The 24,817-nt window shown below is 45.5% G+C and overlaps 1 protein-coding gene across 1 annotated transcript; it reads right to left on the bottom strand.

The window, feature by feature from the left end:
• Positions 1-12: 12 nt before the first annotated feature.
• Positions 13-16,642, bottom strand: prr12a (proline rich 12a). The gene is made up of 15 exons (XM_071519436.1): positions 15,672-16,642; positions 13,619-13,776; positions 13,033-13,194; positions 7,866-12,712; positions 7,545-7,772; positions 6,650-7,337; positions 5,892-6,379; positions 5,569-5,685; positions 5,183-5,316; positions 4,523-4,971; positions 3,738-3,857; positions 3,085-3,182; positions 2,555-2,686; positions 1,673-1,768; positions 13-1,360 (listed from the first exon to the last, which is right to left on the bottom strand). The coding sequence occupies exons 1-15, from the start codon at positions 15,752-15,754 to the stop codon at positions 1,226-1,228; spliced, it is 7,935 nt and encodes a 2,644-aa protein (XP_071375537.1). The 5' UTR covers positions 15,755-16,642; the 3' UTR covers positions 13-1,225.
• Between the last annotated feature and the right edge of the window lie 8,175 nt (positions 16,643-24,817).

The raw sequence follows: 24,817 nt of genomic DNA, 5'->3' as shown, positions 1-24,817 counted from the left end.
TTCTTTGCTGATTTTATTTGTTTCTCAAATACAGGGGAGTTAATGTACAGAAGGACAAAGAATTTCGTCAAGAACTGTACAATATTTACACAAAGACTTTCTTTTTTTCCTTTTTTTATGGAAAATTAGATCGTTTCCAAAATAAGTCATAGTATGCACAAACATCAAAATGATAAAAATGAAATGACTATTTCCTCTTTAAATATTACTTATTTATACTCCTTCTTCCCATATGGGAAATGGATAGTTTATTTACTTCTTTTTCTTTGCACCTGCATGATTTTGATGATTGAACTGAAGCACAACAATGTTAAGTTTCAAATATACTTTCCCATTCTCTTCTTTTTACACCCATACTGTATTTGATACTATATTTCTGTCTCGACTTTTGCTCTTTTGTATAGAGGGGAAGACAAGTTGGATATGTGGGTTACGATTGTATATTTAACCTGTGGAAAATAAAAGGTATTTAAAATGTTAGGGCAGCAACCCAGCGCTTGTGAGAGTTTAAGTTAAAAACCTCCTCATATAAATAATAAAAATGTGTTTATATATTATCACATAGCTAACTGGTGCTGCCCCTCACGTAGCACAGAATGAGGGAGAGCATTAATTAACACATTTCATGTTTCTTTCCGTGGACGCGTCCATGTTCACACTGCTCACGGCACACTCTGCACGCAGTTTTAAAAAGCATTCTCACCCTCTTCCACTCTTTTCAAAAGCCAACAGCGGATGTTAGTCTTTTCAAAAAAATAATTTATGTAAAAACTAAGCGGTAATAGTTTCTCTTTGAACTATTGTCTTCTTGACACACAGTTACATGATGTCAGTGGCTCCTCTGTGACTTGGCGCGGCTCGGCTCCTCTTCTGACCTCCACCCTCATGTCTCTTCCTTTCAGAAACGGTCAATTCCCTCTTGACCGGCCGCGAGTGACCCCCTCGATCCAGTGGGGTCCCCCTTCTCACAAAGTAAGACGTTTCTTTATCATAGTCATTGAGCAACAACAACAGGAAAAAAAAAAAAGAGGTCAGTGTCTAAGGTCACATGAATAGACTCCTTGTGTTCCTTGAGGGCCTTGCAAATTCTTCCTCAGATCTAAAAAGACTTGAAGAGGGTTGGGGGCTGTACAGCAGGGTCCGTCTCTTCCTGTGTTCGGGTTTTTTGAGTCCTCTTGCTTTGTTTCACTCCCTCTCTCTCTCTCTCTCTCTCTCAGCGGTCGACTCAAGCCTTGGTGCTGAGTGTGAGCAGCTCGATGAAGGAGCCGAAGAGTGTGTCCAGCCAGCTCTGGTTGGCCATGCACTGCTGCACCACCTCCTCCTGGCCCGGGTCCTCCGCCGCCTGCTCAATGGTGTTGGTCTGGAAAACAGGACGGGAGAACAGATGCTGGGTAACACCGAGATTCAAACCCGGGTCTCGGGTAGGAAACCAAACATAACAATGCTGACTTCATCTAAACTATTAAGAATCATCATATATTTAAAGAAAAAAGTGGAGTAATTATGTTCTAAAAACATTTCTGAAAACGTAATTATCAAGTTAGTTTGTAGTGACAACTCATGTATGAGCTCCAAAATATAATTTTTAGTCATTTTAACGCTCATATGAGATATTACTTTGTCAGTATATAACTTGTTTAACATCACCAAAGCACATACTCGTACTGCTTACCTCTTTCTTGCACTGTAAGAAGGTGTGGTATTTATAGTGATGCAGAGAGTGGTAGAGACTGTAGATCCGATACGTCTCGGCTGACAGTTTAAGGTCCTAAAAGAGACGATCACATTAAGATTACGTACATTTAGTAACAAACCTATAACACCAGCAACACTAATCCAACAGATCTGTGCCCATTGATAAGCAAATCTGACACACATGCACCAGAAATACTTTTTTGTTTTTTTAAAGGGATTTTTTTTGCCTGAATTTTAGGGGCATTTTGGTTCCTTCCAAGGGCAATTTTATGGAACTATGGATTTATACATAATGGCAAAAGGACAATCAACAATCACTAATTTGTTTATTTTAAAACAACATACTGAAAGTCCCACACTTCTTTCCCTTCTCTGTCCCCAACCAGTCCATCTTCCACCCCTCAACTGTTGAGCTTTCTACGATATTGGTTGATTTATTTTTCGTTGATGCAGTTGTTTGTGGCGTCGGCATTTTCTCCTGCTCGATGCGCGGTGCCAACATTTTCTACTGCTTCAGGCTGCGTACTCGGCTGCTTTCTGATCAAAATCCCAGAATGTGCTGGAAAGAAATCACCTGGCTCCCACAAATCACCTACGGTGGCCCACAGGGGACAGTAGTTGCATTCACACATTAATGTTTGACAGCTCAACAAAGAAAGTGTGAACAGGGTGAAATGCAAAACAGGGCACTCCTAATTATTGGGGGCAATTTTTGTCTCTTTATTTTTCATTTCACATGCATTTATTAACTTGTAAGACCATTTTTGCTCCAAGCCCCCATTAATTTCTGACCCTGATGCGCGCGCGCGCGCACACACACACACACACACACACACACACACACATATAACATATCTACCTGTGGTTTGGGCAGGGTCTTCTTGACTCTGTTGAGGGTCTTACGGTTGTAAGCATCTCCGCTGAGCCGCACCCTCACCACTCCTGAGTCCAGGGGGTCTACAATGATCTGGGGGTAGGCATGCAGGGCCTCCTGCCGGGGAGGAGGAAGTTAGAAATATACACAGGGTGGAGGACTACACAATATCAAATGTCAACTGTAACAAAGTGTGCCATATCTTTGTTGAATGAGCTGCACACACCCAAAATATGCCTTTGAATCTTTGATTTGTGTTACAGCTTATGAATTATTGCAATATTACAGTTATTATATATATACATATTATATATATAGTTGTTAATACAGTATTTCCCGCACCACAACTTAGGATACAAATATCAGCATCTTTTACATTGTGAAAGAAATTGCGGTGCCAATTTAATGAAACAAATTAAAGCAATGTGTAAGCAAAAAGGGACAAGAAAATTAAACAATGCTATTTCAATACCCAGGGACAGAGGAACAGAAGCAAGATATCCAGAGCAGATTACCTGGTGCGGAGAGCTCATGCTGACTCTCCTCAACAGCCTCCTTTTCTGTTCGCTGAGGATGCTGTCAATCTTCCTCATCGGGGGGAGGTACAGCTCATCTGATGGCCAATCAAGGTAAAGGAAGTTTCATTAGTCATCGTTCATACACCTGTCAATCATTTAAAACCCGAGGGCAGATTCAAACCAGCTCTTTCTGGCCGCTGATGTAACAGCACTGCCATGACCTCCCTTCAACCTGTCGCACCTTGTTTATCTGGTTTTCTACAAACACTAAGACTCATGTAAATGTGGTCCGTACAGAAAACTCCAGTGATTCACCTGGCATCACGACAACAGTAAATTTGTTTTTCCCGGCTGGTTGACTTCATCTGAAACTTGTTGCGAGTTACCGGTGGTGGTGCTATTTACTGAATCTGCCACGACTTGAAGACTTTTGAAAATGCCATTATACATGCCTCACAGAGAGCTGGCTCACCCAGACTCCAGTCAGACACTCTCACACAATGCTGGCTGCTTCTTCTCACTCTGTCTTCATCATGACATTTGTTCTCCCACATCAAGAGCACTTATATAAGACTTAAACTGTCAACATATGACAAGGACATATGCGACATATGCCAGGAATGCGTGTGTGTGTGTGTGTTCCCTCTCACCGTCCGTGTCCTCCAGGGCCTGGATCATGTCGGGGTCCAGCGCTGTGCTGACCAGCATCTCCACGTAGCTCCTGAACATCTCCCTCATGGCACGGTTGTTCACTCCACCTTTCACTGGCACTGGGTAGGGGAGAGCCAGAGTTTAAAACCATCCAAAATCCAAAAATCAGCCTCCTACCGCCATGCGATAATTAAGTATTATCATTTTTCTCATTTCAGTGGAATCATATCGTGATGATATGGTGATTTGGGGATATTGTGACACAGACTTCTGCTGTCTAAATTGATAACAAGCAAATTTTATTAAAAAAAAAGAAGTATTATTTTAAATTTTCAGTTTTGTTTGGCTAACATTACCATTCGGTTCAATAGGATGAATTTCATGATATATATCATTATCGAATAAAATCCATATGATTATCATGATATTGATTTCAACCATATCGCCCAGCCCTACACTTTACATGACCCGCATACACTGTCTTTATTTCCACATTAGTCATCTCTCCTCTCATCATCTCATCTATGTGCTGAAACCACCAAAAAGTTTAAATACCCATTCAAGCAAAATGACTGGCAAAATATGCTGACTGATGCAACGTGGAGGCCCAGAGAGGCAGCTAGACAACAAGTAACAGCTTGCTGATTATGGCCCAGCAGAATGAGCAGCCAAATTGATGGAAATATGTAAACAAAAGCTTCCAAATTCAACGGAGAAAGAAAACTCCATTAAAATGACTTCTAATGGCGAAATGCAAACAGTAAGAAAGAAAATGGCGTCTCACTTTCTTCCTCACTAGCTGCCTCTTCCGACGAGTCTGAGTCGGACGATGAAGGGACTTCCTTCAGCCACTTCTTCCTCTTCTTGGGCGGTGGCTCCGCCTTCACCTTAGCTAGCTTGTTCTTGGGTGGGCGCTCTGCCTTTTCCTTCTCCTTCACTGCTTTCTTCTCCTCCTTCCCTTTCCCTCGTTCTGCAGCAGCGGCACGTTTCTCCACTTTCTCCTGCTGCGGCTGTACTCTCTTCTCCTTCTCTTTCTCCTTCTCACGCTCCTTATCTTTCTCCTTGGCTTTGGCCACAGTGGCTGCGACCTCCTTCTTCTCCCGTTGCTCTTTTGCCCTCGTTTTCTCCCTCTGTTCGCGATGGATGGGCGGAGCCACTCTCTCCTCTTTCTCGACTACTCTCGGTGGCGCCTGGGTAGCAGGAGGGGAGGCCATCCTGGGGAGGGTCTGGCGTCTGTTGCAGAGGAGGAAATGAGTATTGTATTTGGAGATGGAAACCACTTTAAATTCAAATAACATAGATATTGTAGAGAATCTGTAATAAAGATATATTTAAAAGGTACATGCTCAAAATCCTCTATACTCTTTAGGAGAATTATGCATGCTAAAACAAACATGAGGACTGAATCTAGTAAATAATATATATGAGTCTAAGGATGTAGTACCTGAGAGCAGGTGCTGCTCTGCGCCAGGGTCTTCGAGAGCAGACTCTGACATAGTCCTTCTTGTTGACATTCTCCAGAAACTTGACATAGAGTCGCTGGTAACGTCGCTTGGCATCTCCGAAATAGCCAAGATACTGAGCCAGAAAGAGATTACAGAGATTTAATTTTGCTCATACAGTATCTCAAGTTTCTACATGCTTCACTTTGAATGCTCACAGTGTGGCAATGTGGTATGTAAGAATCTATTTATATCTATCTACGTATCTACAGTATATACTGGTATGTAGCTATGGCTGAAACACTTACAGATCTACATAACAAAACATCACTTGTCTGTTTTGTAACATAGGTGTGGTTTGATTGCTGAGGGCTCAGCGTGAACTCACGTTGCTCGTGGCGCAGAACTGTCTCTGCCCATCTTTGATCTCGGGGCTGAACTTCTGCAGGAGAGCTTTCTGCACCCTCCAGATGGGTGGAGGCTCACGGCCCGTCTGCAGGGCCACCTGTACCCATGCACGTGATCACAAAAATGCACACACAGGTAAATAAAAAAAAAAATCAGTGGGTTGGCAGTTGGCTATACATAACAAAAAATGTTTTCCTAATTTTTACATTTGAACAATTTTTATGTCCAAATCTAGCTACAGCCTACTCATTAACTATCAAGTACACACACAATGCTATGGACACACATTCACACACACAATACCTTGAGAGTCCGGATGTCTTCCACCCGCACCACAAACTCGTCCCTTTCTCGGAAGATACCCTCCCCACCACTCTCGCTCTCATCCTCCTCGCTCTCTCCAACAATGGCGGCATCCTCCTGTTTCTGGGCTAGGTGCAGGGAGGTGATCTTAGGGGGCGGGGGTTCTTCCGGAGAGGCAGGGGGCTCCGGAGACGGCTGGGGAGAGTCGTTCTGAATAGAGGCTGGGGGAGGAGGGGAGGTCGGAGGAGGAGGGGTGGAGGATGGAGGAAGTGCATCAGGAGGTGGTGGAGAGGGGGTTGAGGGGGGGAAAGGGCTCGGAGGCTGGGACATCTCCTGTTGTTCCACTGGCGGAGGTAGGGGCGAGGGGAGCGAGAGGGGAGGTAGGGGGGAGTGGGAGGGAGAGGAGGATGGGGCAGGGGAGGGAGGAGAGGGAGGGGCAGAGGGAGGTTCAGGAATCATTGGTGCCGGAGGAATCTCGGGTAGGGATGCTGGAATGAAAGAGGAGCAAGATTAAGGTTAGTCAATTTACCAACATGTCAAAACCACCAAGAATTTTCTCAATATCAATTTTCAACAAGTACATAAAGGGAAATATTTTATTGGATCAAAAATACAGCAATAGCTCAGCTCAAGGCAAAAAATATTAATTTTCATAAGCTGAGCTGCGGAAAAAATCTATTTGGAAAGAAGAAAAATGGGGCATGAGATGAATAAAAAGCTTGGAAAGGTGTTCTCTAATGCCTGGCTCCCAGCCTTACCTTCCAGCTTAGGTGCACCCAGAGTTTCCAACTGTGGTTCTTCTCTCCCCTCCATCTCATCACTCCCTTCATCCCCTCCTCCCATACTCTCCACCTCATTCTCCTCTTCCTTGTTCTCATCCATGTCCCCATCTTCTCGTTGAAGCACGGCAGGTTCGTTGGACTGCGGCTGGGGGGTGTGCATGGAGGTCTGGGGGCTAAGCGTGGGGGGTTGTAGGGTGGGGGTAAGAGGGGCCTGGGTCGGCTGAGGCTGAGGTTGGGGAGGTGGAGGAGGTGGAGGGGGCTGGAGGTTGGCGGGCAGCTGAGGAGTGTCGTACAGAGCTGAAATGGCAGAGGAGATGCTCTTCTGAAGGTCCTGGTTCTTTCCGACTGAGTCCTCCTCATCAGAAGAGAATGAGGGCAAGGTCTCCAGGTTCCTCTTCAGTTCGTCTTCCAAGCGCTTGGGGCTGGGGCAGTTGCCCAGGGCCAGGCCCCCGTTCCCTTCACCCTCCCCAAACGGAGGTGGAGGTGGCGGGGGAGGAGGGGCTGGAGACAATGGCCGAAGACCCCCAGATTTACAGGGCGATGTTTCACCGTTGCCAGGTTCCATTCCTGGTGGGATCTCTAAGCCTGGAGGTCTCTTCCCTGTCTTGAGGAAGTCCAGGAATGAGGCTACAAAGCCCTTGGACTCAGAGTCCTTCTCGTCACCCTAGGAGAGAGAAAAAGGACAGACAGAGAGATGGAGAAGATAAGTTATTTTGTTTACCAACTGTTTCACTCAGTTCACACATGAAGACGCTACCAAAGCAGTGAACTCTAGCACTATCAAGGGATAAACTTTAACCAAATCAAACTAAAGTCTGTGTTGTAGCCTCTCTGCTTTACATAGTAGGGAATATAGTCCTATAGCCCTTACCCTTCCTTCCAACCCCTCTTCATCCAGCTCATCACTCATCAGCTGGCTTTTCTGCTTGTTCTTGTCCTGACTTCTGGTGCTTTCTGTGCTGCATGGGGGTCCAGGGCTCAAACCAAGTGAGGGGGCCGAGCCCACGGAACCATCTGACAGAGCGGGGTCCGTGCCAGACAAAGAGTCTGTCCTCAGCAAAGCATCCGACGAGGACATGGTACCAATCGGTAACTTTATCTAAAACGAAAAAGAATAAAGAAAATGAAAATTGGCATTGTCTGCATGTATGGATATATATATATAAGTCAATCTAAACAGAATGCCACTCACCTTCAGTGGCGGTATGGGCTCATGGTGCTGCTGTTGGGACTGGTGGTGGAGCTGCTGTGGTTGCTGCTGCTGCTGCTGTTGATGGAGGTGATGGTGATGCATCTGCTCCTGCTCCTTCCCACTCATTTCCATAAACATATCCTCCCTCCTTCCTCCTCTCCCTCGGCCTCCGCGGCCCCTGCCCCTCCCTCGCCCTTCCACACTGAACCCCCCACCACCTCCTACTGCTGTTCCACCCATCTCCCCCATCATTCCACGGGGGGTATAAGGTTCCGGCAGAGGGCGGATGCGAGGCCTACCTCTTGGCCTTGGGGGACCCTCTCTCTTGGGCTTGGTGGGCTTTCGGCCCCTCTTCTTGGGGCCGTCCTGAGGCAGTAGAGAGTGTGAGCCCATAGATGAGTAGCCGGAGGAGTGGTAGAAGTCAAGGTCACCCATTAGAGGGCTGAGAGACCCACTTCCACTTCCTCCTCCTCCTTTCCTGCAGCTGGACACCAGGTCTGGCAGTAGGTCAGGGAGCCTCCGGCTGTTCAAGCGGATGTCAGCCGGCTGGTCAGCTTTATCTTCATCATCTTCAAACTCATATTCTTGGGCGTAACTTTTCTTGGGCAGGGTGTTAGGGTCCCGTCGCTCCTTTAAGAGGTGGAAAGAGCTGGACTTGAGGAGCTTCTTGGGACGTGAGGAGCAGAAAATGGGAGATTGGAGGCCTCCAGAGCCAGCTCCTGTGCCAGCTCCTCCAGGCCCAGAGGACAGTTTTCCTCCAGAGCTGTTGGGGCCAGCAGTGTTGGGGCCCATAGCCATACCTGGGGCCTGGGACTGAATCAAGCCAAGCTGTTCAGTGTTGACAGTGGAGGGGAGCTCATGGGTTTTAAGGGAGTCAAGATCCAGAGTCATGGTGTTGTTGCTGGGTTCTTCCAAACCGTGACAGTACTGCCCATAGCCCTGGTCTCCACCATGGTGGCCCATTATGTCATAGCTACCTCCAGTACCTCCCCCTGCTCCACCTCCACTCTGCCCAGCCTTCATGGAATCCATTCCCTCCTGACCAGCATGGCTTTCATTCATCTCCTCTTGCCCCGGCCCTGCACCTCCGGCACAACTAGACTTGTAGTCATCTGCACAGAACATGTCCTCCATTCCTGGAAAGAAGGAGCGGTCCTCATCCTGAAGGAGGGAGTCAGGGAAGCAGATGGAAGTTAGGGGCACAAAGCGGTTACTTTGTTGGTTCTGGCCAGCTTTCTCCACTGGGCTGACTGTGTCAAACTGGTGCTGCTCCGAGCGTTGTGGGTCCATTTGGCCTTGCTGAGGGGTGAGCTGGGATGAGAGCGGCTGCTGAGGGTCTGGCTGAGGCTGGGAGTGGGCCGAGGCAGAAGGTGGGGGTATGTGGTGCGGGTGCGGTGGCTGCTGCTGCTGCTGAGGGTGTGGCTGGGTGTGAGGGTGGTGAGAATGGGCTTGTTGGTGTTGAGAGTTGGGGTGCTGCTGTTGTTGCTGCTGCGGGTGGTGTTGTGGGAGGTGGTGCATGTGAGAGGGGGTGGACAAGCCCATGTCGGGCTCAGAGAGGAAGGAGTGGAGCTCAGAGGCAGAGTGTTGCTGGGAGTGGTGGGTTTGCTGCGGTTGATGGTGGGAGGAGTGCTGCCTCTGCTGCTGCTCCTGCTGTTGCTGTCTGTGGCGCTCAGCACTTCCTCCGCTTCTTCCCCCACTGCCTCCTCCACCTCGCCTCTCCTCTGCGACCGCTACATCCGTGCTAGAGGTCTGGGAGAGTGAGCGCTCCAGCATGTCCAGGGAGGAGACCACTGAACTTTGTTTAACCTGGCTCTGGTCATGCTGATGTGGAGGTGGCCCGTGGCTGTAGTGGGCCGCTGCCACCTCCAAAGCCTGGGACTGGAGTTGGAGCTGGAGCTGGGTGGTCTGGGACTGAGGCTGAGCCTGATGTTTGCTTGAGCCCATTCTCCCACCAGTACTCTCCATTACAGCTTGCTGTTGGCTAATAGAGTGCTGCTGTGGTTGTGGATGAGAGTCCATTTTGTGGTGCTGCTGATGTTGCGAATGAGAATCCATTTTGTGGTGTTGCTGATGTTGGTGGGAGTCCATCTTCTGGTGCTGTTGATGTTGTTGGTGGGAGTCCATTTTGGGGTGCTGCTGATGTGGTTGGTGGGAGTCCATTTTGTGATGCTGTTGATGTTGCCGATGGGAGTCCATCTTGTGGTGCTGTTGTTGATGTTGGTGAGTGTCCATCTTGTGGTGCTGTTGATGAGGTTCCAGCTTGTTGCGGGTGGTGTGGGATAGTACTGACTGGAGCAGGTGTGGTGGCTGGCGGGACTGATCAGTGGGGGAGTCCATGAGGGAAGCGGCAGCTTGAGACTGGGAATGCTGTTGCTGGACTTCTGGAGTTTTCCGAGGATAAGGGATTTCAGCACGTTCTTGAGGTTTCTTTTGGAGCTCCATTTGGGTGTGGGACTGCATCTGAGAGTGTGAGGACACGTGCTGGCTGTGTGAGGAGTGTTGCGGAGCAAGGGAGTGTTGGGTGTATGGGTCACCCCGCCCATAATGGACTACCGAGCCCAGGTTGTCATGGTGATGCAGGTGGGAGTGCACTTGTTCGGCACGGCCTCTCCCTCCACTGCTCCTGCTGCTTCCGACAGATCTGTCATTTCTTTGTTGCTGTTGATGATGATGTTGTTGCTGTTGATGTTGTTGCTGTTGTTTCTTTAGTGACATCTCCAGCTGGCTGTCCAAGCCTGAGATGGTCCCCCCGGACCCTGCACTAGCTACTCCAGCATTGGATGTGGCACTGTGGGTACGTATGACACTCTGCAGGTGGTACCTCTCCTCAGAGGTCTTGCCCATGTCATAGGTCAGCCCTTTGCCTCCATCAGTGGTTGAGGGCACTGACTGGGGCTGGGGCTGTGGCTGTTGGGATGTCTGTTGGGGTTGTTGTTGGGGGTGGTGATGGGCAGCCTGGGGGGTGGGACTTGCCTGGGCTTGCAGTAGGTGCTGGATCAAGAAGTCATCATCATCATCTACTTCCTCTTGGGACCTTTGAGAGCCCACTCCTAGCATGGAAGTGTCAGCCTTGGATTTGGAGGAGGTGGAATGATAGGACTGAGGCTGGGAGCTGGGCCCTCTGGTGTCAGGATAGCCCTGTGGCGAGGCCAGGAAGGTGGGGGACAGAACCGAGGAAATGTACTTAGAAGAGCCACCACCTCCTGGAGACTGTGTGGGGCAGGCAGGCACTGGGGAATGCAACCCTGGGCGGATGATGCCCGAGTTGCCTGATGGGGAGGGGCTAGAGTCTGGAATATGATAAGACCCTCCTCCACTGCCTCCACCGCCTCTCTCATTGGCCATACTACTTCCTGCGCCTCCTCCTGACCCAGAGTTACCGCCTCCTGTGCTGTTGCTGCTTCCTCCACCAGATGTTCCGCTGCCTGACGAGCCACTTGACCTTAAAAGGGCAGGGGAGTGGCCTGGGGCTCCGTAGCCTAGCGAAGGGCTTCCAGCTCCACCCAGTGAGGATGGAAGTGATCCATAGGCAGAGTCAGCTCCATAGACATCCGTGGAGTATGACTGGCTTCGCCCTCCTAAACTCCCATAACCTTTCCCACCAGTACCTGAGCTCAGGTCTTGGGCTTGAGGGGAGCTGAAGCCTCCATAGGACTGAGGCAGGTGGGAAGTGGGGGGCTGATTGGGGGAATATGACTGGGTCTGCTGCTGCTGAGGTGGGGTTTGACCAGTGAGCGCAGTGGTGGGGGTCTTCACTGGGGGCACAGGAGAACCGTAGCCTGAGAGGCAGGACTTGGGGAGAGACTGTGGGGTAGAGGTGGAGGTAGGTGGGGGCTGCTGCTGCTGCTGCTGCTGAGGGGCTGGGGGGGGAGGAGCGGGCTGAGGGGGCGGCTGCTGCCTGGAAGGGGCTGCGCTGGAGCTAGAGGTGGGGATGGAGTTGGAAGGATGGGCCCCCGAGGTGGCGGAAGAAGAGGAGGAGGAAGAGGAGGTAGAGGAAGCAGAAGGGGGTGTGTGAGGAGTTCTGGAGGATGATGCTGAACTGGCAGAAGAATAGCCACTGCTGGAGCTGCTTTTGGTACCTTTCCCAGCTGAGGAAGAGGAGGAGGAGGTGGAGGAGGAGGAATAGGGGGGCTGGATGATTGGCCGGTACTGCTCAGTGCGAGAGGTGGGCTTGTGGTCAGAGGAGGGGCTCTGGTCACCCAATGGGCTGCAAGAAAGGCCAGTGTGCCTGTGGTGGGTGGCTATCTGCTGGTACCCTGCCCCTCCACAGCTGAGGTAGTGTTGGAGGGAGTGGGCAGCAGAGGATGAGAGCTGTGACTGGGCTGGCGTGGGCCGCTGGTAGTGCTTGATGACGCTGTCCTGCCGGGGAACGGCCCGCTCCTGAGCGGAGTTGGACTGGGATTGCGACTGGGGCTGGGCTGAGGAGAAGACTGAGGCATTGTATAGCTGGGATGACTGATCCTGGAGCTGTGATGAAAGCAGGTTGAACTGGTGTGACTGCAGGTGCCTGGCTGAGGATGCCTGGGCAGAGGTGGCACCCGTGGGATCCTGGCTGCCCCTATAGGCGGCTGCAGCAGCGCCCTGCGATGACAGGAGTCTGTCGAAGCCCAGGCTGGACTGGGAGGGAGCCTTGATGTGTAGCAGGGGGTCATGGGGGGAGAGCAGGCCATTGGAAGTGGGGCTAAATGTGGGCGTGTCCTGGAGGGAAAGGGAGGCAGCAGGGAAAGAGCGGCTGGAGAAGGATGCTGGGTGCTGATAGGCTGAGAGGGCTGAGGAGGAGGGGAAGGAGCCAGAGCCGGGAAGGGCTCCAGAGATGAAGAGCTCAGCAGGAGCAGGAGTGTGCATCGCTGTAAGGAAAAGGAAGACAAATGGCAATATTACTCAGCATCCATCAGTTTATCCAATTAAAATGAAAACCATCAAGAACCAGAATGTTGTCATGTGTTAATAGTCCCTCCTCCCTTGTGATATTAATGAGTCAAACTATAAACATGTATGACAAAATGTTGATATGAAAATACATTTATTTCCAAATTGGTCAAAACATGTGACAGCAGCACCAGCAGAATGACAATGTAGCCAAACATGGGAGGCTCTGTAAATGTCATATTGACAGTGGGGCCCGTTTGAATGTCAACACATGAGGGAAGATCCAACACAACCCCACCTGTCTGCCAGGACGGCGTGCGGAACTGGGAGAGAAGGGAGGAGGCAGAGGGTGGGGGCTGGGGACCCCGGGACTCCAGGGCTGAGATCAGGTTCATGACAGATGCATCAGGGCCAGAGGGGCTGGCGTGGTGCAGGCCAGTGTCAAAGAGCCCCGACAGACCTTTGGGAACAAGAGAGAGAACCATGAAAAATCTTTGATTGAGAATGCAAATACTAGCAGCCAGTTTCACAGATATTAATTAAGCCTGATCAAACAATAAAAAAAAATAATCAAAGGACAACTCCACAGAAAGGATTTTTTAGTCTAGATTTAATCTGTTGCTGAAACCAACCTTAAAGAAATTGGCAATGCTGCATGAGAATGAATTTTATGACTGCAGTCAGAGACTGACTAGGTCACTGATTTAAAACATCATCTACAGGCTTATCATTGAAATCAGGTTTCTAAAACTATGGCTTAAACTCAATACAGCCATGCACATTTTCAACGACTACAATCTAGCAGGGCCAGCATGGACAGATACAATAATTCATGTCCAGGGCCCCTTATTGTGGTGACATGGAAGGTATGACATTTATCTCACCCAAACTCCGTCCAGCTGCTCCCCAAGCCCCGCCTTGGCCAGAGCTCCCTGGGTGGTGATTGGTGGCATAGCTCTGCAGAGGGTGTGGGGTGGCGTAGGCTTGTCGGTGAAGGAGCTCAGACTCGGGGTGGGATGATCTGGAACTCCCATACACAAGACTAAGGAGTAAAGGGGTGGGGGGTCATTAATCAATTCATTTCAGAGTTCATTTACATAAACCTAATTTGCCCCCAAAACGTGACCCTGAGAAAAGACATTCTGGGCCTGGCCTCATTTGTAAAATGCACTTACAAACTAATTTGACAGTAAATTGTGCCACAGTTAATTGCGCCACCATTAAAAATCCACACAGATGTTATATGCAACTCTTAACTCAAAGCTGTTCATCAGTCTGGTTTCTATCTTGGACTTTAGGCTACTGAACAGTGACCCACCTGAGAAAATTCCAATCCCTAATGAGTAAAACACAAAACAGAATTTAGATCTTTGATATAAGGGGAAATAAATAATTATTGTATCACTGTCCAAATAAAATGTTAGTGACAGGATTATAAGATTAGATGGTAAACTGTGGGATGCATTTGATTACATACCAAAGTTTATTATTCAGACACAGATACAAGTCTATGAATGCAGAAACATTGAGTGTCATGCAAAAAAGATGGAATTGTTTATTAGAGCATCTCTAATTATCATAATGAAGTACAAGAGTCAACGTTGACATATTTAACAAACTGCAAACCGAAATTAGACATATTCAAAGTTGAAAATGAACTAATCGCATAACTTTGCTTTGCAAAAGCTAGATAGATAGTTAGCACCAGGCTAGTAGTAGCACCGCCTAGCAGCAATGCACAGCAGCTAGAAATGTGGGGACTAGGCCCAGGCTGCAAGGCCAGTTTTTTACGTGTAAATAAACCATGTGTGACCGATGTGCAGCTGCAAGCAAACTAGAAAAATATATTTCCTCGTTTATTACCAACGACACTTGACTTCTCTGAGGCAAAGTGTCTGCAAGCCATTGATTATGTTGATGTGCTAACAGCTGGCTGGTGCAAGTCGACGCAAATGCCTGCTAAGTTACACCAGAAACTAGCCAGATTAGTTTAGCCAAATATCGGTTGCCAAAGGTCATCGTGGCTTTCAAGCATGGCCAGGCAGCCAAATCTGAGCTGATATATTTACAGTATGTGCAGCTAAATAAGAGGCGACGTTGCTTGCCTGCCAAGCCAAGGCCTCAACTGATTTCCATGTAACATAGCGCTAGCTTACATGCTAAGCTAAAAGACCGAGCTACCTTGCACAGTCCAGTCAATTTTCATCATCAGGTCGTACTTCAACTCATCATTTCATCCTAGTATTATTTTTGTTTTCGACAAACAGCAATTACAAGTAGAATGCAAAGAGAATACGTCAATTTAATTATGCAAATGAATTATAAACCATGAGCCCAAGGACCACCACCAATAATTTGGAACACGCTTGGGGAAAATGCAATAGAAATCTCATTTTGCACAACACAACATCACCCCCTCCACCACAGGATTTTTTTTTTTTTTTTAACAATGTGGCAATGCAAAATGTTTGATACAATTCAGCCTACTGGTTGGTATCAATGCTTGTTGTTAATGTGTCACAGGGGATTGCTGTGTGGTGTTTGCTGCGTCTGCACTCTTCGCAGTTTCTATCAATCATATGAATTTATCAGGGTCTGTGGCGAGGCCCGTGCAAACCGAACAATAATTCCTATAGATGCTCCAGACATATGCCCCCCCTCCCTCCACCCAAGGCTACCTAAAACCCAGGTCTGTCAATCACATTCAATTCATTTCCCCTACCTTTCTCCACCCCGCCCACCCCCACGACACGCACACTGCTCGATCACTGTTTATAATATTATTACTATGCAACTGTTTGGATGACAATGCACGACACATAATGGAAAGGTATGAAACAAAAGATGAAGCCGATGGTGCCAATTTGTTTACACGGGTCACAGTGTGCCCTGCTAAGTCTGAGTGATGCATGCACATTGTCTGAATCAAATGCATACCTTGCTTTTGCCGATCTCTCGTAACTCCATCCTGCTCCTGCGCCCAAATCACCAAATCCTGTTCCCGGGTAATTTCTATCCATTTATGTGATGTGTGTATAACGAGGACGAAAGCAACGAGCAGTCGGAACAGATTAGGGAAAAAATCCCGTCTTCCCAGTTCTCGGTTTTAGGCTATTTTCCCCGGTTTCATAAGCAAGTCCTCAGGAGTGGAAAACAGCATATTGAAAGAGAAATGGAGGGGAGGAGGAGAAAGCTGGATGAAAAAAGAGGGGGGTCTACGGGGTTATAATCCAACCACCTCCAAAAAAAATCAGTCTTTCTCCTTTTCCTACTCTTTCCCCATCTATCATTTCCACGAATGCACATTTACTCCAAAATCATGCACGGTCATGATGAAGATGCCACGGATTTGGCCGGAGATGGGTGAATTGCTGATAAACATTTGATTTGAATGCGTCCTTTTCACCGTCTCTCCTCCCCTTTCTTTAGGCTAGTTTTGCTACACTGCTAGCACTAGAAAGATTGCAATCGATAGGCCACGTTGGTATCAATCATTCCCCATAGATGAGCAAAGAAATCCCCAATATCATGATTTTTTTTTTACATGCAAATCGTTCCCACCCCCCTCCAGAATTGTTGGCTAGCAGATGCTAGCTGTCCGTAACGACGCATCAAAATAAAACAGGGCTGCTATTATTTTCCTAAATGCTCGCTCCCCATATTTCTTCTCCTTTTAGCCATTCAGTAAAAGCAACAACGAGTTTGCCCAGAGCTGAAAAAATACGGTCACGGTGCAAAAACCGAACGAGGAAGCGTAGAGAAAGCAGGCCGCGTTTTTATATTTTTAGTCATTTTCCTCTGAAGACGCCATTTTTGAAGGCGGCTGGTCGCTCCGTCCTCCCTCTACCTCTCTCTCTCACCGCTGAGACTCACTCACTGTCTGCGGTGACCTCCATTCACCGGCCCTCAGTCTGCCACTCAGTCCTGTAGGCTGTAGGTTAGGAAGTTATCACCGTGTTATTATGCTATTATTAATTTAGATTACATTTTACAAGAACAAAATATTCAACTGTCAGTTCCAACCGACCAATGCGATTGGTCGAGACGCATTCTACCAACTGCCAAAATCTATTATTTGAAATAACAGGCAGATTTATACACTCTTGAGAGGCCTATTGTGGGTGAACCAAACGGGGGTTACATTTTAAAATCACATCCAAATTTTGTAGCCTATTTGAGAAACTGCCCTTTCCTACTCTCACCAGATTGTCCATTAAATACAATTATATTCAATTGGGAAATGCAAGTGTGGGGCTACAGTATTTTATTCACTAGAATTGCCATTGTCCAAAGCAGTAGATTCTTGAAACGGCCAGATTTGTATTATGTGGACACTACTGGGCCTAATTTTATTATTTGGACAACCTGTCTGCCAGACCCCACATGCATTTGAATTCAACGCCAGCAGATGGCACACTCAATTTCATGGTCATATAAAAGGAGGGATCACTGAAAAAAAAAAAAAAAAAAAAATGTTGCCGTTATATTTATTTATGGTGTTTTGGCGGTGGGCCTGGCCACGGTTTTTGGGAAACTCCTTGGCTTGAAGATCACATCAACCTGTTATGTCTATATAACTCCAATTTACACACAGCAGCATTTACAGATATGGTATTTATTGCATTAGAAATGTCGTCTTGTTAAAAAATGGATTTGGACTAGTTACAGGATGTAAACTTGACTTTGATTATAAGTATTAATGCACATAGGCTGGTATTTGTACAGAAATTGGCTTTCAGCATTGTGTTGGGTGGTATATGGCCGGTTGTTGCCCTCTAGTGGTGAAAGTAGGGAATGGCTAAAATCTTAATTTACCAATGACTACAGTATTATTATATTCAATTACCATTTTAACATCTTTATGCTGATGTATTCAAATAATTTGTATTAATTGTAACATTTCGAGCTATGCCCAAAATCTACATCTTCATTCAAAAGTTCCACAAACCTCAGGTCAACCTTAGATGATGTTCACAAAATAATTTTTTGATACAAAATAATGGGGCACTTATTGAGATTGCCACGTGAAAAAGAGGTGTGTTATAGGGAAATTATCCTCATACTTTTAGGCCCCAACACATCTCCCTAAATTTTAAAAATTAGTCTTGTCTTACATGGTCTCCTGGGAATATCTCACTGTTGGATGGGATTCATGTCGACCAGAAAAGAATAGCCCAGGACAAATTATAGGACATCTTCTCACCTGCATAGATATCTAAGCATAAATGTTGATGTTGATTAATTGAATACATATTATGTTTTCCCTTATTTTGTGTCCTTTGCTATTTGAGTGTCTTTCATATTGTCTCTTTTTAAATATCCATAGTATTTCCATTACTTTACTTTGATCAACATGGTCAGTATTCAGTTTGAGAAGCAAGCTGTACCTGTCAAACTAGCGTGTCATAACAGAGTTATTTTAACTTTATGTGTCTGCAGGGAAAACCGCAAAATAGTGTTTGGTCAGCCTTTAAATTGTCCATCAACAAAAACAATGGTGGTTTGTCACCTGGAGCTGTAAATGTATTTCTCAAATGTGTGTTGTATTTATGCTGTCAGGTCAGTGTGAGCTGGATGTCAGACATAAGAAACCAATGTGTGTCCCAAATGAGATTAACCTTAGAATTGCTACCTTCCTTCACTTTCAAAAAAATCTTAAAAAGCCACAAAATTCAGGTTTAGTTTCAGGTTAGTAGTTGCATCAATTCTAATGGCATGTTAAATCACGTGTTAATTCAACATTTATCAGTTAACCAAGAGCTACAACTCTGCACTCAACCTTTTAAGCCAACAAAATACTGTTAAACAAAAACAAGCTCCCCAATCTCTATTCAGGAAAAACTACAGTGGCAGCTCCCCTGTAGTGAGTATTTTAGATGTATTATCACGTCTTTGTAATGCATACTGGGTAACTCAAAAGGTCAGCTATCTGCATATTCATGAGAGACAGTAAGACAAAGGACAGGAATTAAAGAATTTGAAGAATACCTTTAATTACGTAGGATGCTGTACATGGCTGGGACAGAATATCAGAGGGAAAGGGAAGTCCAGAGAAAGGAGCGAGGGTGAAAGGGTGAAACAGGACTTCAGCCATGACTGTTGTGTCATCAGTCATTACTTAAACATCCAGCAGAAAGTAGGAAAGTAGGAAAGTCAGACTGGAAACAAGAGATCAAACTTAAGTTTCCCGAGCGATCCTGTTGCATATGTTTCAGTCTTTCATATATTCTCCTTGATGTCTCCCTCTTGCCAGCTTATATGCTCTCACTGTCATACCTCCCCCCTCCCTCCCTCTCTCTCTCCCTCCCTCCCTCTCTCCCTCCCTCCCTTTCCTCCCATCTCCATAATCAAGCGTTCTCCCACTTGACTGTAGCTCTTGCAGCAGCAGATTTCCACAAACTCCAGCTTTCTTTCTGTCAAAATGCCAGACTCTGATGCAGCTATGCCAGCACCTTGCCAGGTCATCAAAGAGGATGTGGACAAATGGTGAGTTCAGACAGGTACAACTATAGACTAGATACCGGAAATAGAATTTATCCTAATGTGTATTCAAAGTCCTAAATGGAATCGTTTAATTTGCTGCAGCCAAGTTATGCATAACAATCCCTGGTGAGCGTTGGTGCCACATGCCTCTTTCCCTGAATGTCTTTGTGTAATTTAGTTCCTTTGAGGAGGATTCATGCACTGTGTGTTTGGGCTGCAGCTAAAGAGCGGATCACTTCCCATCCACTCCACACGACCGAAAACGCTTTTGCCATTCCCAGTCACAACTCGTCGACTTCTATGCGTGACATCCAATTTATTCACATTAACTTGTCATCTGGGCTCGACTTGTTAAGAGAGTCTGTGGGGAGATCATTAGCTCTAATGAGGGATAGTGGAGAATACATGTTCACGACTTTCAGAAAATCCACTTTACAACGCAGGGACCAAGTGGAATGGCATTTACAGGTGGCCCTTATAGTAACATATATGCCCAGTGTGGCATAAATAGCCCTGAGGTTTAAAATAGGCAGAGAGTTGGCACATTCCAGGCAGTTGGGTCGTGTTACGTGCGTTCTTGCAGAAGTGGACATTTGGTGTACGTCCACGTGCAGCAGTGATTACTGCGAGTGTATTTGCTACACAGATTACCCACTGCTGCATCTCGTACATCGCCTAATACACATGCAGTCGCTGCGATGGTTTAAACTGAAATAAACTCTTTTCATGCTGGACTGCAATAATCCCTTTCATGCATGTGTAGATTAAGTTTAGAGACATCATTCCATGTGTCACCCACACAAATTCAAGTGCCACAACTTCTCGAATGTTGATTTATTGTTTATGTCTCTACAGTTATATCATAACTTGCACTGAAATCCTCTTATGTCCCTTAAGCACTCCAGTGAGGAGTGACAACTGTATTTAGCTGCAGTGTGTATGTAGCCTATGTGTCCAGTGAACTACCTCACTGCACAGTCTCATCAGCAATGCTATACAGTTTTTAGTATCACTTTTGGTGCTGTATGTGCATGTGGTAATTTTTTGTCATTTGTTTTGTGTTCTTTGTTATGTATTTTGTGTGTTATATGTTATGTGAACCCTGTCTGCAAACCGACCTCACAGAATAATAAAGATTTGATTGACTGCATGTGTAGATATGTGGTTAGTGTGTGGATTGTAAATCTGGTTTTGTGTTTCAGTGTCAGAGAGAAAGGAGAAGAGAACTGTAAGGATCTGATAGACGCCTTCCAGGCCTGTATAAAGACCCTGTCAGAGGGATCCTGAATTGTGAGAAAATGGATCTCAAGAGAGTGTATGTTCACATTATTGATTATCATTCATATTCGTTGATTTCTTTCAGAATGTCATGCGAAAATCCATCCTAAAATAGAATTCATGCATTTCCTGTGACCTCACACAGATCAATCAATGTTTTAATCTTTCTAAGCTAGAAAACAGACAACCGAGGTTCTCATCGGTGATGTCATAAAGAGACAAACTTGAAGCCGCTCCATTTATAACAAATTAGAGTCTGACTGGACACTAAAAACTGTTCAAAACCATAAGATTTCTGTTTTAGACTGGATTTCCCTTTAATCCAAATGTTCTTACTGTATTTTACATGCATTTTAAAGATTTTAAATCACATATTATGCATAAACTATTGCAATCGCATAACTTTTGCATCTTTGGTTTTCCTATCACAGCTTCACTTCCTCAAGGTCCTCCACCTTCCCAGCATTCCCCTCCTTGCACATTTCACTGGACTGAACCATCTGAAAAACTGGAGAAGGGGTGATGACAGCTATAGATATGCATTCTTTGAACCTGAAATGTTAGTTGGTTTTTTTTCATCATTGTTATGTCATAATGTGCTGTAACAGACACCTGATTATGAATGTACTGTAAATTATCTATGCACAGAAAAATATACATATTTTACAATAAAGGCAAAGTTTGTACAGTTACTGTATTCCCTTCATCCCTTGCCCTGCAACTGACTTACTGTACATGTACATACGTAAATATGCCTCTCTGTAATTCAGTTTACAGTGCAAGGGGTATTCCTTGTATTTGTTGATGACATATGTTTGACAATCAGTTAAGATAAGTAATTATTATGATTGTTTATTGACATACAAAATTATATAAGAAACAGGGTTGGGACCATCCACGAATTGAATTGAGAATGCATGGTAAATTCCAATTCAGTTCCTAAAGTTGGAATTAGAATTAGAATGTCACCCAGCTCTGAGGCAACAGAATTGGAATAGAATTGGAATGACAGAAAACAGAATTGAATTCCATGAAAGTCCATAAAATTCCACTTCTAAGAGTTTGTCTCGACTTGCTAAACATTCTAAATCAAACATTATGAATCAAATAAAAGACAGTTAAACAAATCAAATATGTATGGCTTATGATTACATGTTACGCATCAAATACCACCTGAAAGACACCTTTAACATTTTATGATATTCTGTATTGATAATATATAACACTACATGTAATATCAGATATGTGGAAAGAAAAAACAAAAAAAACATGGAATTTCATAGAATTTCACGAAATTAAATTAAACTTCCTGAAATTCCAATACAATTCCAATTCTGTTTCCTGTAAGGTTTTTTTTTTCCATTTATTCTTGAATTGACCCCAACCCAGATCAGAAATGTTGGTTACTGTCTTTTATAATGTTTAAATGCTATGGTTATTTGGAACTCTCCATGGTGCTGATCGGCCAGGTGCCAATACAGAGTTTTTACTCCTAGAAGAAATAAAAAGAACCTGTTAATCTCTATTTAACCCAAAGGCCTCTAATGTCACTTTTTCCATGAGCTCTGATAATGGGCGTCTCCTCCTTTGTTATGCTGGAGATTATGGGAAGGATAGGAGGAGGGGCCTAGAAAAAAGTTGTTCTCACCAGAGATCGGAGATGGTAGGAGCCAAAGGGATTTCTTTGTAATAATATAATAATAATAATGAAGTTCATTTGTATTGCACTACTTTTCAAAAAGCTGAGTTTGCAAAGTGCTTTACATAAAAAATTAAACAATAAAAACAATACAAACGGTAAGCAATGCAAGAACCGAAGCTGTTTACAAAGTGCTTTACAGAAATACAAAATAATAAAACACAGACACAATAAAAAAAAATAAAAATAAAAAGCTGGCTTTGTAGCTGGTTTTCCAGAGTAACCTCCTCTGTACTTCTGGATGATAGAGAAGACCCTGATGCTGTGAAATAGAGCTTAACGAAAGGCTCAAAGGATCACAGACAAGCTTCCCAAATCTCTGCTTTAATGTAAGATGGACAAAGTTCATAGGGAGAAAGGTTGTTAGTTATCAGACTGTCAACTGTCACAAAAACAAGGTATATATTTGGCTGCAAGCTTATGAGGCAAAGTTATAGCAAATCACATTTCCTTCTGTCCTCAAAACCTTACAGTTGATGACTGGGAAGTTTTGTCCTCATTCTTCTTCCCTCAGCTTTGCTCCATGGACTCCCCTGCCTCCTCAGTTCTTTCAAATCCTGCTTGTGGGGCAACCAGGCACTGTAACTTCCACCAAGTTCCTCATTTAAAATGTATCTGTCTGACAGATACACTTATTTGGTATTTTCTCCTGGGGTAGGCAGCGCTGACTGCTGTCTTCCATGCTACCAGTCAGCTTCATTAGGACTTTATCTGGTTTCTTCTGCAGGGTGAGTGTGTCTTTGACAGGAAGACAGCGAAGGTCCCCTCAAGTCTGGAGAACAGCTCTTCCCTGTAGCCCTGGACCGGGCCTACTTGTTGCTTTCATTGCTTCTCAAGTATTTTGACCTCAACAGACTGAGCCTGCCCCGTGTGAACGAGCCGGAAAATAGTAGGATGAGTATCTTTTCGATATATGTCTGTTCCATGGCTGCCTTGTGGCTGCATGCAAATCAAGCAGTTAAGCACAACTGAAGCTGGGCTTTGGGGAATTATCCACCCACACACAACATTTCAAATTGAGATTTTAGAGATTTTTCAAGGCACTTTGCAGATGATAAATTCAAATGGCCTACTTACCCTTTTTATAAAACTGTGTCATCCCCTGTGTGATTTATTTGAATCAGAATATCACAATAACAGCACCAAACACGTCTTTTCAACAAGGAAATCCATTTTTGTGGATGTCACTTTAGTTTGAAACAGATTTCCCCATACTGGGCCACCCTGCCTGAAGGAGCTGTGCTCACCCTAAAATAATTTAATTATTGTGGGTTTCCCATGGTCTAAATGCTGTTTCAGAGGCTTTTTTTTTCCAGTCAGGTCAAATTTATTTATATGGCCCTTCGTCACAAAACATGTCTCAAAGGACTTTACAGAGAACAAGCCCATAGACCTAACACATCACCAATCAATCACAAAACAAAATGATGCAAGTATGCAAAGAAAATAAAACACAAGGAAACAAAACAAAGCACAAGGCACAAAATAGCATGTTGAAATAGCATGTTTTCACCCTGACAAGAATAAAATTATTGGTGAAACACTGGTTTGAAATGCTTATTTTTTCACTATTTATAGGCTGCACATTCATCTTCCTAATAGGCTATTTTCTCATATAGCTGCAGCAGGATAAGTTCCCTGCAGGAGTCCTGGACACCTAACAGAAGTTATCATCAAACGCCTTCTTTCGGATGCCAGTCATGCTGATGAAGGCTCAGACCCGTGATGCCTCCCTAACCCCCCTCTGCTCTGCCTCTGATGATGTTTACAAATCTCTTTCATAATAGTGAGGGGAGGTGTCCGCAGCAGCAGCAGCAGCACAGGCCCCGGTGTGGCCGGGACCGAGGTGAATGCAGAGATAAGCGTATTTGAGGGAAGATGAGGAGGGCGGGGGCAGCGCGAGAGGATGGAGAGGGAGTGGGACCCGGATGCTGATGCGAATGAGACGAAGGAAGGAAGAGGAGAGAGAAAATATCGATTTACGGCAAGAAAAGCAAAGGGACTAATAATACGGGGGCCGTTACCCAGCGGGAGCTATATTCAGGAGGGGGAATAAGGCAGTCGAGATTAGTGCGGGTGTATCTGCGGATATATTTCTGTTTTTTTTCACCTGTGTATCAGCCGGTGAGGGAGGACACGCCAAAGGAGAGGGAGAAGATGCTGTGATCCGCTACTTGCAGGGATGTAGAGAGAGAGAGGGAGGGGGAGGGTGCTACGCTAAAAGATGGTTGTTTTGCGAGGAATACGTCTCTCCTCTCGAAAAATTGCGAGAATGTGGCCGTCCGACGAAACATACCATTTCGTGATGCCGAGAAACTTTAAGAGGTGTCGGTTTTGACAGACGGCGAGACGCGGATAGACGTTGAAGCTAAGCTAGCTGTGTTGCTGTGCCGGAGCGGTTAGTGAGGCTAAATAGCATGCTGTTCCACCTGTAAAATAGGCCTGACAGAGTGGATATAATTGATAAAAAAATTTCAATGCTAATGCCCAGTTCACATATTTAACGTTTCATGAACAGACGAGGCCAGCAAAAGGTATAAATCTTTACTGCAGACGTGAAATACACAGAAAAAAACCCGTGCTCTTCGTTAATTTTCATATTACCTGTAATATATAGCCTAAT

The sequence above is a fragment of the Centroberyx affinis genome, unplaced genomic scaffold (assembly GCF_046629955.1).
Source record: "Centroberyx affinis isolate AG114_WGS23_722 - 3 ecotype Tasmania unplaced genomic scaffold, CSIRO-AGI_Caff_v1 ptg000697l_1, whole genome shotgun sequence".
In the NCBI taxonomy this organism is placed as follows: domain Eukaryota; kingdom Metazoa; phylum Chordata; class Actinopteri; order Beryciformes; family Berycidae; genus Centroberyx; species Centroberyx affinis.
Note: the sequence above shows the minus strand (reverse complement) of the source record. Positions and strands in the feature narration are given on the sequence as shown.